The 16,665-nt window shown below is 38.8% G+C and overlaps 1 protein-coding gene across 1 annotated transcript; it reads left to right on the top strand.

Moving 5' to 3' along the window:
• Positions 1-706: 706 nt before the first annotated feature.
• Positions 707-16,144, top strand: FEM1C (fem-1 homolog c (C. elegans)). Its single transcript, XM_010134070.1, has 2 exons — positions 707-1,250; positions 13,589-16,144. The coding sequence occupies exons 1-2, from the start codon at positions 707-709 to the stop codon at positions 14,896-14,898; spliced, it is 1,854 nt and encodes a 617-aa protein (XP_010132372.1). The 3' UTR covers positions 14,899-16,144.
• Positions 16,145-16,665: the final 521 nt, after the last annotated feature.

Below are 16,665 nucleotides of genomic sequence, written 5' to 3'. Positions count from 1 at the left end.
GTGAGAGGGTTTGGGGCCCTGAGGGGAGGGAGGGTGGGGGAGGGGGCTCTGTTTGAGGAGGGGCTGCGGGCCTCTGGGCGGACTGAGGGTGGTCGTGAAGGAAAGGGCAGGCTCAGGCTCTGCTTACCGACGGAGACCCGGCCAAAGCACGGCGGCCGGGGAGGCCGGGGCTGGCCATTAGGGAGCCGTGAGAGGGTTTGGGGCCCTGAGGGGAGGGAGGGTGGGGGAGGGGGCTCTGTTTGAGGAGGGGCTGCGGGCCTCTGGGCGGACTGAGGGTGGTCGTGAAGGAAAGGGCAGGCTCAGGCTCTGCTTACCGACGGAGACCCGGCCAAAGCACGGCGGCCGGGGCGTGCGTCGTCTTCTCCGCCTGGCTTTCCGCCGTGAGTTGTGTGCCTGCTCCTTGGGGGAACAGGTTGGCACACCACAGCAACGAGTTATTTGAGTATAGCTGTAGAAAAATACAGTTGCGGTTACTTGTTTGCGAAGTAGGAGGTTAAAACATCCAGAATTCTTTCTCTTGCAGATTTATAACAAGCACAGTCTGTGATTTGTGTGGATCCGGTTCAGAGTCCCCATGTTGTCCCATCTAGGTGAAACTGAGCTGAGAAGCGGGGGACACGCAGTTTGAGCTGTGCATTTCCAGTAAGCATTTCACTCTGAAAAAGGCAAGTGCGTATCCTTCAAGAAACGGAGAGGTACAGACTAAATGGATCTAAAGACAGCAGTGTTCAATGCAGCTCGTGATGGCAAGCTGCGGCTCCTTTCTAAGTTACTGGCAAGCAAAACAAGGGAAGAGGTAGCCCTACTGATGTCAGAGAAAACGAATGGTGCCACACCACTTTTGATGGCAGCCCGTTATGGTCACCTTGACATGGTGGAATACTTGTTGGACCATTGCTCTGCATCGATAGAAGTTGGTGGTTCAGTGAATTTTGATGGTGAGACCATTGAGGGGGCTCCGCCATTGTGGGCAGCATCAGCGGCTGGCCACTTGAAGGTGGTTCAGTGTCTGTTAGATCATGGTGCATCTGTCAACAACACAACTCTGACAAACTCCACACCACTTAGAGCTGCCTGTTTTGATGGTCACCTGGAAATAGTAAAATATCTTGTGGAGCACAAAGCAGACCTGGAAGTATCAAACCGTCATGGGCATACATGCTTGATGATCTCGTGTTACAAAGGCCACAAAGAAATTGCTCAGTATTTACTTGAAAAAGGAGCTGATGTTAACAGAAAAAGTGTTAAAGGTAAGATTTTTTTTTTTTTTTTTGCATTTTCCTAGTGGTAAATAGGGGTAAAGTTATTAATTTACCCTTTTTTAAGAGGGTGATATTTAAAAATATTCTTCTGGTCTCATAAAGTGGATGAGTGAGAGATAAAGTATATTTAGCTGTGTTTTTGCTTTTTTTTCCCCCGATGTTACCCCTTTGTTAACACAGGTTGTATAACTTAATTGAAAATTGGTACATTTTAACCTTAAAACCCTAATTCTTAAAAAGACTTAGTCATATGAAAAGTCACATTTATGCATGTATAAAAAGCTAGTAAAATTGCTGAGAACTCCTCTTTGTGGTAGATTGGTTTAGCAATATACTCAAATATATGTATGTCTATTATTCTTTTACAAACCAAAGGTGCTGTACGTAAAACTGACTTGTGCCAGTAAGGCTAGCACAAGGAAGGAGGCATAAAGGAGAAAAATTCTTTTCTGCGCTGGAAAGTAGTAACCACTTTGCTCTTCACCCTCTTCTCTCTCCAAATTCTTGAGTAATTTTGGACCTTTTCTTTTTTTGGTGATAGTAAACAGAAACATTTATTACCATTAGACAAATGAGGCTGCATGCGACTGTGATCCCAACAGAACTTCCTGTGGTGCGTAGATGGCGAAGGACATTTCTTTGCCCCTGTTTGCAATTACTCTGGTGTTATCATTCAAAGTGAAGATATCTGTTGTTTTTGCAGTGATGATAATTATGTGGATCTCTTGGTTTAACCACTGAAGTTTTTATTGCATCTCAGACTTGTATGTGGGTGTGATAGTTGCCTGAAAAGCATACCGATTATTGCAGTTTATGGTTAATTTTTAGCTCATTGAGCCAGGATTGTCTATCAGCAGCTTATTTTTTTATATATGTATTAGTAATGTGCTAATAATCCTTTCTGCAGAGTTAGTACTTCTACTGCCTGTTTCTGGCTAATTACTTTTGTAACAGTAGATTATACCTTACGCTTACTTGTGTTAAAGTATACTTCGCATCTAGACTATGTATGTAGACTATTGTATGATACTGGTAAATGCCAAATAGAAGAGTAATCTTTGGAAAAGATGTTCAGTTAAATATGTCTTTTTTGCAGCAAATCATGCAGATACGTGGGTTTAATGTAAAGAAAGCTGAACTACAGATTTGTCATAGAGGTGGGCAGAGCAAAATAAACCTTTGTAAGGATTTAAGGTTGATTATGAATCATCATGGACTTGTGATGGGATAAAAATGTCATTTTTCTAGACAGTGTTCTTTGAATAACAAGCTGAATATAAAGTGTGTATTGTTTTTTAGATTTAACCCTATTCTTGTATATGATAGGTATGATCAGGGAGAGCTGTTAAATATCTGATGTAACAGATACTTAAGATATACAGGGAAAAAGACACATCTTTGCAGCATTTTTTGCCCCTCATTTTGTGTTGGTGGAGCAGGCCTTCTTTGCTGGTCCTTATTATTCACTCTATTTAACTTTCCTTAAATGAGTGATCAGCAGCAACACACTCCTGAGCATTTTCTTAGTGGTTCAGTTTCTCTATTACCTTAATTCTTTCCTCTCTCTGCTTCATATACTTTCTGTGTGACTTGCAACTAGACAGATGAGCAAAGCATTTCTCAAGTATAACTGATCCTTATTTAAATTTTTTTTTTAAAAAAGTGAACTTCGGTATGTTTTAGCTTAGCAATATTCGTTTTAGACTTTGAACTGCCATGTGTACAAATGGCTGTGTGTACGTAATAGATATCTGTTGGTCAAGTACATAGAATATGATTTTATATGTGGAAATCTCCTCTGATATGACAAGAACATACCTTTTGTCATCTTAAAGCAGTTTCATCTCTGAAGTTATTTAATAAGCAGTGGAGAAGTAAAGGAAGATAGAATGTGCTTGCGATAAACCCAGAAAGTGAAAGTCAGCTGTGGAAAGGCAGAAGAACTGAGCAAAACTGGTAGCCCTAAATATTGCAGTGGTATGGGTATTGCTGTAGCTGAAGCTCAAAAACTACCCTTAACTTCATTTTGCAAAAATGGTCAGCACCTGTAATTTCAAAATTAGGATTGGCAACAGGATTCATTCTACATTGTCATGTTCCACCTCAAAGTCTATGCGTGTTATTTCCAGTTTCTACTTGTCACTGCTGTGTACTAAACTGTGGACAGTGTGTTTGTGCTGGTAGTAGGGAGACACAGAGATCCTGCGTGCTCAGCACTTGAGTAACAAAAGTTCTTGCTGTCCTTGTATCTAAATTTTTGTTAGATAGGCCCCTTCCTGGGCCGTTTATGGAGAAGTCTACTGTTCTGTGAAAGATGTAAAAACTTCAGGTACTACATTTAAAATTACAATGCTCCTTGTAAGAACAAAACTACCTAACCTCAGAACTTCAGTAGAGGTGCTATTGTGGAAGATTACTGTAGATTCTTTTCTAGATATTATTCTTAAAACCGGGGCGGGGGGGGTGCAGGCAGAATTACTTGAACTGTTCATTGTATTTTTCCACTGTATTTTCATATTGCAAGGTAGAACTTTATTCATATTTTAAAATCCTGGAAAATCTAGTCCTAGTTCTGGGAAAGATATGAAAATTTTTCAGTGTTGACTGAAATTCCCTAAACTGAGAAAATAGGTAAGTTCACAGGCATTGAGAAGTCCAGGTGGCAGCTGAGGTAGAGTATAAAAGAGCAGGTGAAAACATGCAGTAAAATCCTGCTTCTAAAATACAAGCAGAATCCGACAACTGCGTTTTGGTCCATGAAAGTTCAGAATGCAGAGGTTCTTGAAAGACAGTTGTGAAAGTGCAAAAGTACAGCTAGGAAATCATTAAGACTTCAGACACCGAATCAGATAAGATGCCACATCTAGGTAAAGCTTAGGTCTGCCACTGTCTCACAGGGCATGGTGAAGGAGTTGTTTGAGGTACGAAAGTACTATACTGTGAAAGATGACCAGTGGTTCTGAAATGAAGTGCAGGCCATTGGTTGTATCTCTTTAAACTGTTTTGCAGATCTGAACTTCCAGTTTCCCAAAACTTTTATGAAGCACATAGGCAACAGAAATGTAAACAGAGGAATTTTTAAAAAATGTTTCAGGTTACATGAACAGTGCTAGTGAGGGGAGCAACTGGTAAGTGGGATAGGATGGGTGGTTTTTTTCCCCTTGGAATTGTAAGAAACATCAAAGATGTCTGTAGATTTTTTTTTTTTTTCTTGGAAGAAAAGGAAAAAGCAGCCAAAGCAACACAAAGTGAGTTAGTTCACCACTGTCTTCCTAGTTCAGAGGCTTCTCCAGTGTATTACTTCAGGTTTAAAAAGCTGCAGAATAAAAATAGCAAAGCTTTCACTGGTATATAATAATATCTGAAATGACAAGTTGGTCAAAAAACCCAAACTCCTGACTCTTAAAGGTCTTTGAGCTTTTATGCTGCTTTTGAAAGGAGGAACAATGTGGTTGATGCTGAGTAGCAGAAACCTGATTTTTTTCTGGAGGAGACAGAACCCTAGAACTAAACCTTCAGTGAAGCACAGACCTGCCTTCCTGCTGGATGAGGAGAATGTTCTTTGTGTTGGCTGCGTGCACTTTTCTGTTCTGCTGCATTATGAAGCCTGCCAGTGATGTGTTGTTAGAGTGGTCAACTAATGGTGCCTTAACATTTTCAGAATAGACCTTGGGATTCTTGCATACGGTGTTTCACTGATGTGTTTCTGTGCCCAGTCTTTGTTTTGCTCCAATGTCTATGGAGGGAAATGCTTACTCTTGTAATTCAAGTGGTAGCAGTTTTTGGGCCATCATATTACAAATTTGAGCTCTCTTGCTTGGTGGTATACCTGGGCCTGTGTCTGTGGATTTACATTTAAAATAAGTTATTTCATATAATTTCCCAAAGAGAATTATTTTGCATGCAGGCCATTTTAAAGGGATTGTATACTTCTAACTCCAGACAGAATGCTTAGATCTTGAATTTTGAAAATTTGTGATGCACATTTTAATAGTTTGTGTTATGCTTTATCCTCCCCCACCAGACTTGCTGCAGTCGTGGAGATTCATTGCCTTCCTTTTCTGCAATAAAGTACACAGGTGCTGGTAGCCAGGATGTTCTGACAGTACTGGCACAGGGAATAAGAACTCTTTTCCAATATGTCTACTTGAAAGGCAGATACCTCTTCTGAATATGGCTTGTAAGTCTTTCCATTGGTCAGCTGGTTGGTATTTGTGGGTTTTACTAGTGGTTTTCTCTAACTCTGTCCCACTTCTATAGTTAGCAGACTCATCTGCAAGCCAAAAGAATAATTTCTATCCTTATAAGTATTAGAAACATTTCTAAGAACTGCTAGACTAGGTGTTACTTTAAGTGTCCCTTGAGATTTGCGCAGGAATCTTTGGTTGCAAGCCCTGAATCTTCATCATTTATGATCCTCCTACTGTAGCAGTATTTTCAAAACACAAAATAACACTATGATTCAAAATCTTGTTATTCTTAAATTCCAGTGGTGCAGTATTTGATTAGAATAGCTTTGTGAAATAATACAGAGGATAGGGCTTGTTGACTTTGCTTTCCCATTTTGGAAAGCGTAGAAGCATACAGACCTTAGTCTCTATGGCTACGTATCAAGGTTATACATATAGTAGTACCGTTTCAAGGGCTAGTGCTATTTCAGTATTGTCATTTATTGGGAGTGCTGGAGAGTGTAACACTCAAACCTGCTGGTAAGGTGAAAAAAAATCTTTTACAGTCTTGGCAGACCCAGAAAAGGGGGCAGTAGAAAGATTCACACCCTTTGCTCTGTGATGAATGTGGTTTTGTATACGTTAAAAATAAATAATTTTCTCTTGCAGTAAACATTAAGGAGTCTGACAGGTTTGTTCTCTTCCGAGGTTGTCTTGTCTGCTTGCCAAGATTCATTTGTGGGGGGGACACATGACAACATGAACCAAACAAAAAACCAAAACAAAGCCCTACCCCCACTTCTTTTGTTCCTTCCTTTGTCCCCCCTGTGAATGTACTTTTGCTCTAAAAGTGTTCTGTGTCCTTTTTTTCTGGTTGTTTTTCTTTTCCTTTTTTGGGCAGTATTACATCCTGCAGTGCACTGCACTGCATTTCATAGATACTTTGTGTGTGATGCTGTGTGGAAACTGAATGTCAATAGGACTGTTTGTAAATTAAATACGGAAGATAAACTTTAAAGGAATAAATTCTTGAATTTCAACTAAAAGTGAGATTATGTTGAAAATAAATGATTAACAGCATCCTTTGTGTTGGTAATCTTGATAATACAAGTTCTCATGAAATACTTCGGTGAGGAAGAGAGCAATTATTCTGTTACAGCATATGGAAAATAGATTAAAATAACTCCTTTTGATTAGCAGTTCTTTGTACTTTTTACTCAAGTTCTTCTTAAAGGGAAGACATACCTGTAGTTTTTCTTTATTCTGCATGCTAAGCATAGGGATACTGTTATAACAGTTTTCTTGTGCACTGTCCATGTTTGCATGTGTGTAGCAATATATTTTTTTTTTAAAATCACTAGAACTCTATGAAGACTCAATTACTTGAGTGCTCTGTTTTCTCTCATGTTAAAAGATCTTGGATATGAAATCAGACTGATACTGAATTTTTATATAAATTTTACTACCCAGAAATTTGATCAAGCATTTTATAAGTATTAGAAGAGGATGTACTTAATTGGTTACAAATCAAGTCAAATCACTTTCTGTGTCATTGCTTCATTTTCTTTCATTCCTACGTCACAAGCTACTGGTCTATTTTCAGATTTATTTGCTTTTGACATAAAAAGACATGTCCTCATTATGAATGTGAATGTCCACCCCCGACTTTTGGGGTAAGCTCTTGGTAACACTGGATAGTTGGATATTCAGTTCTGTAATATGTGAAGTGTTTGTGTAATGTTTGTATCACTTTCAAAGGAGGACTGTAACAAGAGAATAAAACATGAAGCTATGGTGTCAACTGACCAAATCTTCTTCCTTAATAGAACTTTGCAAAATTTGGGAGAACTGGAGTTGGACTTGTTCCATTTCTTTATTGCTGTTTTTAATTAGAAGTTATAGGTATTGTGAATAGTGAAGTCAGCAGTATTAGCAATGCAGTATAGTGGCACTCACTTTTTAGCAGAGTACAGTGACTGCCAAAACATTGCCAGCCCAATTTTGTTTCTGTACCAGAATGATGAACCTTTCATGTTGTTGTAATATTAGCTATCTTCTATATGTGATTTAAATTCCTGCAGATCATTTAGGAATTAAGAAAATTTAATGAGACCTGTTTTGAAATAATCATTTACACTTTCAAAAAAAAATTGACCAACACCTTTGTGTCACCAATGTGTCCCTTGGAAAACTACTTATCAAAGAGAATGACTTTCAAATTACTTCTTGTTTTCAGCGTTTTTCCTCTTTAATGCAGCAGTAGAGAAAATGTTGGTTTTTAGTCTGCTACTGAATAAATAGGGCTACAAAAATTGAACTAACTGCTATATTGCATTTAGTCACTGTTTATTCATGTCATTACGTACAATGTAGTGTTTTTGAAATGGGTGAGAGTAATGGTTGATGTGCTATACTTAACTGAACTGTGCAATTCCTGGCTGAATTATACATGGAGTATAGACTTTGAATTAGATATGAAGACCACTGCTGTGTTTTCTTTCAATTTCTTCCTCAAATTTAATACTCGATACTTGCTAGGTGTAAATGGCTGGTAATCTGAATGTTATTTCTTCTGTTATTTCTTAATGTGTCATAGCATATGTGCCTGGCAATTGATTGAAGAGTGTCAAGAGCAGCATTATATGGTGATGAACTTAAAAAGCGTGATATGAATAGCTGCCGTTGATTCTATCAGTGCCAAAAAACCATATATTAATAGTGAAGTGATAGAAAGAACTTTGATGTTACTAATACCTTTTGGCTTATTTGTCTTTAATATGCTTTTGTGTTATGACTTCTAAAATATCTTAAGAATATTGACTTGAAGGTACAAAATAAGTGCCAGCTCCAGTGTTTCAGAGCTATGTTGTGAGGGACAGCATGTGGACTCGAATACACCTTGAACTGGCTGTATTAACTGGTTGCTCAGCCATCACCCAGATGCATCTGGTTTTGCCTTCATCTCTGTGTGCAGAAGTGCAAGTGTTCTGAGGAAGCAGCAAGTCTTTAATTCTGGATTGACTGCTGTAGTTGTCCAGCATAGCAAGAGGACTTACAATGTATGTGCATTGGTGAGTTTGTATATTTGTATGCTTTTGACACCTTCCTGTCTGAGGAATTTAAAGGTCTCGTTTTCCTAAGTATTGAGATATTGACAGGTTTCTCATCTGTGATGTGTGGTAGGGACAGACTATGTATGTGAAATTCATCAAACTTTTAATTCACCTAAAGTCGGTTAAATCTCTGTTCCTGTGATTGGGAATTTTGTTGGTCTTGGTAGTGACCAAGTACTGGTAGTGTGGACAGACCTAAACTGATTTAATGCTCTCTATTAGTGATAAAAATTGCCTAAGGTATTAAAGATGGAACGCCACTTGCGACTGCGTGAACTGGACTTAGCTTTGTGAATCTTGATCTCACACACAGTTTCAGGTGTGACTTTGTGTTGGGTTGTCTTCCTCAGGTTACTTTTTAGTAAATGATAGTAAGTCACTGGTTGCTATTCAGAAATGTGTCAGGAAAGGAATATTTTGCAAGTTCAATTCACTGTATAAAAAATGTGATATCTTCTGTGGGTAATTTTTTTTAATGTTTGGAACTGGCACTTAAAATACTGCTTGGGGAACAAAGCATGTTTATAGCTCTGCTGTGATTGCGAGAACCTGTAAACTTGAGGCATAAAATTTTGAAAATGACTTTTTACACATCCTTCGTATTAATTTGCTTGGTGTATCAGCTACATATGTTTGCTGAGCCTGGATTGAGACTCCGTTTGTCTTGAATAACTGCTGTTCTGGTTGCTGAAATTGAGAGCAACAAAGGGGCCTTGAAATGTGTAGTTCTCCTTCATATGGCCCAGAAAATTGAGAAAGAAGCAGCAGACCCATTTACATCTAAAATTCTGAGAAGCAAAAGATGAGTAAGAGTGAGGAATGGATGATTTTGATACTAGTGGGAAACAAGGCAAAATGGCCATTAGAAAATTAGAATCTAAATTGATGGAACTGAGTATGTATGTGCTAATGCTGCTCCTGCATATTAACACTTGCAAAAGCATTGGATGAACATTTTCTTGTTTTAGTATCTTATCAGCAAAAGATAAAAGCAAGCGTCTACATGATAATCTTATATTTCAGAACAGAGTAGAGGTCTGCATTGTGGATCTCAAGTATCTGGTTCTGCTGATGACAAGTGTGTATTGAATTTAGCAGATAGTCATGATGGTTTGACCAGGTATTTCTGAATTTTGCTTTTGTGTTCTTTATTCAACTTTATATCCTCTTACTCTGTCTTGTTAGAAAGAAGATAAGTGTACTATGAAGTCACATGTGTAAAATCTGGAAGATGTCAAAATTATTTGTATAGACTTATAGTTAGGTTCTTAGAAAATTTGATCCATTATCATTTCAATTATATTTCTGAAATGTATTTAATAATTACAAATAATTTTTTCTTACATACATATACATGTACTAACCTAAAATGTTTTGCTTTTGAATTTGTCATATTTAAGACAGTGTAAACTATACATTCTTAGCAGAAAGAAAGTATTAGCAGAAAGGCTTTACCTCCATTTTGGTTTGAATTCATTTCTATACAGTGCACAGCTTTTAAGACAGATCTCAAGCATTCTTTTAACTGTAGTGCAAAGTGCATTGTAATTGGTGTCTTGTTGACACTAAAAAAAAAAAAAAAAAAAGCCTACCAAAAAAGCAACTAAGAAAGTTTCAGGAAACTTCTCTCTCTTAACTTTTAAAAGCCAAATCTGATGACTATGAATGGCCAAATTACCCTTAGAAAAGAAAGTCTCATTTGTGAATGTGGAAACTCGCTGACAGTCTTACCAGAATGTGATGATCTGATGGGCAGTTAACTAGAACTTGCAGGACTAATGATGTAAGAAATCTTAATTGGGCGGTGTGGATTTTTACATGAGCTTTCTGTTAATGATTTACATATTAATTTAGTGGGAAGCTGAAAAGTTACTATGCCTGAACCTGTAGTATGTATAGTATATTGTAAAGAACAAGGTAGATTTAAATTGTGTAATTTGAAGTGGTCAACCACATAAGAGGCTTTATTATATTGGGAGGAGACCAGAAGAGTTTGTCTTCAGCTTTTTCCTTCTCTTTCAGTGAAGTGCTCATATTTGAAATGAAGCAAAAATTGCATTTAGTTGAAGCCTAACAGTTGAATATTTAACTGTATTGTCCAGTGCTTGCTTTCTAATTTTCTGTGAATATGGTTTTCAAAGAGGTGCTTACTAGAAATTTCCACACATGGTGTTAGAACCAGAGTGCTTTTTAAATAAAATACTGAGCAGTGTCATGCTAGTGAGAAATAAACTGCGTGTAAATGGTAAGACATGAGATATATGGCTTCATGTTATGTGTTGACGCCATTTTTTTTCTTCACTTTGGGAATTGTATGAGGAGCAGAGGGATTAATGTGGGGCTTGAGGATAAAGACCTAATAAAGCATTAAGAATAGTTTGCATATATACACGTGCTCAGCAAAATATCCAGCTCCCTCAGAATATACTGTTAGTCTTAAAGGCCCTAGCTGGGGTGAAGTGCCTATTGTGATGGTTTGTATTTTCAATTGTGTACAATTATTTCTTCAGAACATGTGAATCAAAAGGGTTGGCAGACAGAGACAGGAAACTTTACAGTGTAGAGGCAAACAAAGCCAATGATGAATTAGCCTAGTTTTAATTTTCACACAGATTTCATTAGTTTTTAACCATTGCTGCAAATAGAGAGGAAGAGAAATTTGGCAAGGGAATAAAGGAAAAGTGAAATAGCATGGAGATAGCAAGCTTAAGTTTCTGTTTCATACTTGAAAGCAGATGGAAGAATCTTTCACAGAATAAAATATATCAGTTGGAAGTGACCTACAGTGATCACCTAGTCCAGCTACCTGACCACTTCAGGTCTCACGAAAAGTTAAAGCAAGTTACTAGCAGCGTTGTCCGAATTCCTCTTACACACTGTCAGGCTGGAGGCATCGACCACCTCTCTAGAAAGCCTGTAAAGCCTTGGTAAAGAAAAATTTCCTAATGTCGAGACTGAACCTCCCCTGATGCAGCTTTAAGTCACTCCCATGTGTCCTGTCACTGGATCCCAGGCAGAATTGCTCAGCATCTCCCTTTCCACTTCCCCTCCTCAAGAAGCTACAGAGAGCAATGAGGTCACCCCTCAGCCTCCAGAACTAGATAAACCCAAACTCCTCAGTTATTTCTCACTGGACCTGCTTTCCAGCCCTTCCATCAGCTTTGTTGCCGTCATCTGGATGCATTCAAGGACCTTCATGGCATTCTTAAATTGTGAGGACCCAGAACCTCACACAGGAAGCAAGGTGAGGCCGCACCAACACTGAATACAGCAGGATAATCACCTCCTTTAACAGGCTGGTTCTGCTGTGTTTGATGCACCCCAGCATGTGGTTTGCCCTCTTGACTGTCCGGGCACACACTGCTGACTTACACTGAGCCTGCTGTCAGCCAGCACCCCCAGATCCCTTTCTGCAGGGCTGCTCTCCAGCCACTCCTCTTCCAGTTTATACTTGTGCCAGACATTGCTCCACCCAGGTGCAGAGTCCAGCATTTGCTCTTGTTAGATTTCATGCCATTGATGATTGCCCAATGCTCCTGTCGATCTAGATCCCTCTGTAAGGGCTTTTGTCCACTGAGAGAGTCAACAGCACCTCCCAAATTTGCCAACAGCAAATTTGCCAACGGTGCATTCAACTCTTGCTTCCAGATCGTTGGCAATATATACATTGAACAGAACTGGCCCTAGAATTGAGCCCTGAGGAACAGCACTGGTGACCAGTCTCCAGCCAGATGTAACTCCATTCACTGCAACCCTTTGAGCTCTGCCCTTCAGCCAGTACTTCATGCAACACACTGTGAATCTTGTCCTACAGCTGGACAAGTTGTCCAGAAGGATGCTGTGAGGGACAGTATCAAACACCTTCCTAAAATCCAGAAAAACTACTTCAGCAGCCTTCCCTTAATCCAACGTGGTGGTTGACTGTATTGTGGAAGGATATCACATTAGTTAGACAGGACTTCCCTGTTGTGAAGCCACATTGACTGTGCCAGATGATTGCATTATTCTTTAAATGACTTTCAGTAGTATCCAGTGTGATCTTTTCTGTAATTTTTACAGGAACTGAGGTTTGACTAACAGGTCTGTGGTTTCCTGGTTTTCTTTCTTATACATTGGACTAAGCCTGGTTAGTTTCCAGTCAACAAGGACCTCCCCAGACTTCCAAGAGCTTTGGTAGATGATTGAGAGGGATCTTGCCATAACATCCTCTAGTCCCTTTGGTACCCTGAGATGAATCCCACCAGGCCCATGGACTTGTGAACATTTTAGCTAATATGGCTCATCTCTTACAATTTCAGTGTCCACAGATGGAAAGTGACTATCCCCATACTCAGTCCTCTGAGTCAGGGGACTAGACAGCCTGAGGTCTATCAGTAGTATTAAAAACTAAGCCCAAAAAAGTGCTGAATCCCTCCACTTTTTCTTCATTCCTGTTAGTCAGATGACCATCTTCAACAAGTATCAGTCCAGTGTTTTCTGTCTGCCTCCTCTTTCTATTGATGTACTTAAAGTAGTCTGACACAAAACTCTACCAGTTCAACTCTAACTGAGCTTTTGGCCTTTGGTCTTCTCCCTGCGTATATGAACCACAGCTCTGTAATCTTCCTGTGAAGCCTGACCTTGCTTCCAGAAATCATACAATTTCCTTTTCCTCCTGAGCTCTAGGAGGAGTTCCCTGTTCAGCCAGACTGGTCTTCTGCCCTGTGTGCTTGACTTACAACACAATGGAATTGCTTGCCCCTGTGCTTTATGGAGTGAATAATTCAATTTAATTCTGTTTTATTTTGCATAGTAGACAAAAAGGTCCTTAAAACCTGTTTAATTCTTTCAGGCAGCAATATCAAGCATTTTGATTTGTGTAACTTCCGGACAGCCTTTATATTTTGATATAAATCTGACCCTTTCATAGTCCATAGATGTCAAAACAGCTAATTTTTAAAACTATGAGCTTTATTTTTTAAAGAATTTTTTAACTATTAGCATGGCACGGTTTGGATTATAATTTGATCACAATTTTTTTGTAATTGTGTTTGTTCTCTTGCAGGAAACACCGCATTACATGACTGTGCAGAATCTGGGAGTTTGGAGATCATGAAGATGCTTCTTAAGTATTGTGCTAAAATGGAAAAGGATGGTTATGGAATGACTCCACTTCTGTCAGCTAGTGTGACAGGCCACACAAATATTGTGGACTTTCTGACCCAGCATGTACAGACCAGTAAGGCTGAGCGCATAAACGCTCTGGAACTTCTAGGAGCAACATTCGTGGACAAGAAGAGAGATCTGCTTGGTGCTTTGAAATACTGGAAGCGAGCTATGGAAATGAGATACAGTGATAGGACTAATATCCTGAGCAAACCTGTACCACAAACACTGATTATGGCATATGATTATGCTAAAGAGGTAAACAGCTCAGAAGAGCTAGAAAATCTTATTGCAGACCCTGATGAAATGAGAATGCAAGCACTATTAATTAGAGAACGCATTCTTGGCCCTTCTCACCCAGATACATCCTACTATATTAGATACAGAGGTGCTGTCTATGCAGACTCTGGAAACTTCAAGCGTTGCATCAACTTATGGAAGTATGCTTTGGACATGCAGCAGAGCAATCTTGATCCACTGAGCCCTATGACAGCCAGCAGTTTACTATCATTTGCTGAACTTTTCTCCTTCATGCTGCAGGATAGGGCAAAAGGCCTGCTAGGCACTACTGTCACATTTGATGATCTCATGGGTATACTGTGCAAAAGCGTTCTTGAAATAGAAAGGGCCATGACACAAACCCAGTGTCCTCCTGATCCAATACAGCTGAACAAAGCCCTTTCCATCATTTTGCATTTAATTTGCCTGTTGGAGAAAGTACCTTGCAGCTCAGATCAGGAGCATTTTAAGAAACAGACTATATACAAATTTCTTAAGCTTCAGCCTAGAGGGAAGAATAACTTCAGTCCACTTCACCTTGCTGTTGACATTAATACTACGTGTGTGGGTCGCTACCCGGTTTGTAAATTCCCCTCTCTACAAGTTACTGCTATCCTGGTGGAATGTGGTGCTGATGTTAATGTCAGAGACTCTGATAACAACAGTCCATTACACATTGCTGCTTTGAATAACCATCCAGACATCATGAATCTTCTTATCAAGTCAGGTTCACACTTTGATGCCACAAACTCATATAAACAAACTGCTAGTGATTTGCTGGATGAGAAGGAAATAGCAAAAAATTTAATCCAGCCCATAAATCATACTACGCTGCAGTGTCTGGCTGCTCGTGTAATAGTGAATCATAACATATCCTACACAGGGCACATCCCTGAAAAGCTAGAGAACTTTGTTTTGCTCCATAGATGATAGCGTGGAATCCCAGAGTACTGTTTCTGAAGCACGACTTGGTGATGGTAATTTCCTTGAGCACTGTTGTGATACACCAGCGTTCCCTTAGCTTGCTTCATCTTGCTGTCATTGGCTAAAGCGTTGTTAAGCATCAGATCTGCAGAGTTGGTTACACAGTATTTAATATGAATATGCCATATAATATATTTTGTGGATTATTTAGAAATGTAATGCCATATTTAGACTCTTAAAATTGTCTGCCAAAGGCTTGTCTGTTCTGGTCTTGTTTGCCTGTTGGGTGTTTGGGACTGAGTTGAGTGTTTTCCACTGATGTCTTTTTTTTTTCTGTAACTGTTATGTGGATTTTATACAGTTGGAAGGTCATCATTTTTTGGTTTTGCTTGAGCATTTCTACTCTTAATCTATTCTTTTTCTATGGACTCATTGCTAAACTGCACAAGTTGTATGGACTTGTTAGCATTTGCAATTACCATAAGTGCTTTTATCTTCTCTATGCACTGGCTTAAACATGACTGTTGTGTGTGAGCATATTTCTATGCAGCACTCGGCCAATTTCAACTTAAATGCCAATTTTGTTTTGCAGTTTGTTTGGAGCTCTTTTGAGAATGCTGTCTTCATAGCATGATGAATTTTGGAGTTACTTGTCAGCTCTCCAATCTTGGTTTTGACTTTTTTGACTGCTGTAACTGAGGTTGCTTTCCTTTTGATCATTTAGAAATCTGTCCTACATTTGGGAGAAGAAAATCTTGCTTTTTCTTGTTGTAGTCCACTTGAACTTTACATCTGAAAATTGTTCTGTTGCATTGTGCTGTTAGGGGGAGAGGCCTCATTGTGTACAACTGACACCTTCCCCTTTGCACTAATGTCTTGCTTGTGCTGGTTATGTGACTAGATGTGAAGTTTGTTCAAAGTTTAACCTCAAACTTAATGATACAGTTTAATGAGAAATAGATCAAATGTATGCTGTAGTTTAAAAATTACAAATCAACTTTAGCTACAAAAGGAATTAAAGCATGTTGGTGGCATGATGCTTATCAGTCCAGATCTAGACATCATCTAATATAGTAAGTGGCTATATGCCAGGCTATTGGAAGTTCTATAGCAGTGTCCTTTTTTTCATCATTTTAAATATCTTTATAAATACTTGCATGGATTTTTCATCTCTACTATGTAGCTGTACTTAACAAAAAGCGGAAGTTCTGTTGTGTATACAGCTCCTAATTAAAATACCTATTTTTATAATATTTGCACAACAGCTTAGCTTTTACAACAGAAAGGGCTCTTTTGACTTGATAAGAAATCTAAAAATGAAGATCATAAATGTGAGTGCGATTCAGGTAATTAATATAATTCAGCACTTTACTGTTGATTAATAGTAGAATTTATCATGGCACATTAGCCCTGCAAGTGTCTTAAAGTGAAATCAATTTCTATTGGATAGAATACAGTTTACTTGCAAGTTTAGTGGTCTAGCATATTGGATATTTTTGACTTGATGTTTCATTTCGGTGATGGGCAGTAAGTGTACCTGTGGGGTTCTTGCTCCAGAAATTCAATGAGTTGATTTAGGCCTTTGTAAGTGATGGAGATAATTAGAAGCCAAATTAATTAGATAAGGTAAAGTTGTTTTAGGAGGGTCTTCTGTTAGTATTTTTTAAGTTGATGTCAGAACATTTTTGTTGTTTGTGAGTTAAGTTGAGGAAGAATCTGTCCTGGGAGCATATAAGAACAGTTCTTCCTTGCTTTTGGGCTGTTTTGGCATTC

Source organism: Buceros rhinoceros, unplaced genomic scaffold (genome assembly GCF_000710305.1).
Source record: "Buceros rhinoceros silvestris isolate BGI_N320 unplaced genomic scaffold, ASM71030v1 scaffold6604, whole genome shotgun sequence".
NCBI lineage: Eukaryota > Metazoa > Chordata > Aves > Bucerotiformes > Bucerotidae > Buceros > Buceros rhinoceros.
The sequence above is the reverse complement of the archived record's forward strand: the minus strand, read 5'-3'. Positions and strand labels throughout refer to the sequence as shown.

What these genes read in the sequence shown, in the direction of transcription:
- FEM1C (XM_010134070.1), top strand. Translation starts at nt 707, where the DNA reads ATGGATCTAAAGACAGCAGTGTTCAATGCAGCTCGTGATGGCAAGCTG. An exon ending in TAACAGAAAAAGTGTTAAAG is followed by an intron (nt 1,251 to 13,588) that starts GTAAGATTTTTT and finishes GTTCTCTTGCAG; the next exon opens with GAAACACCGCATTACATGAC.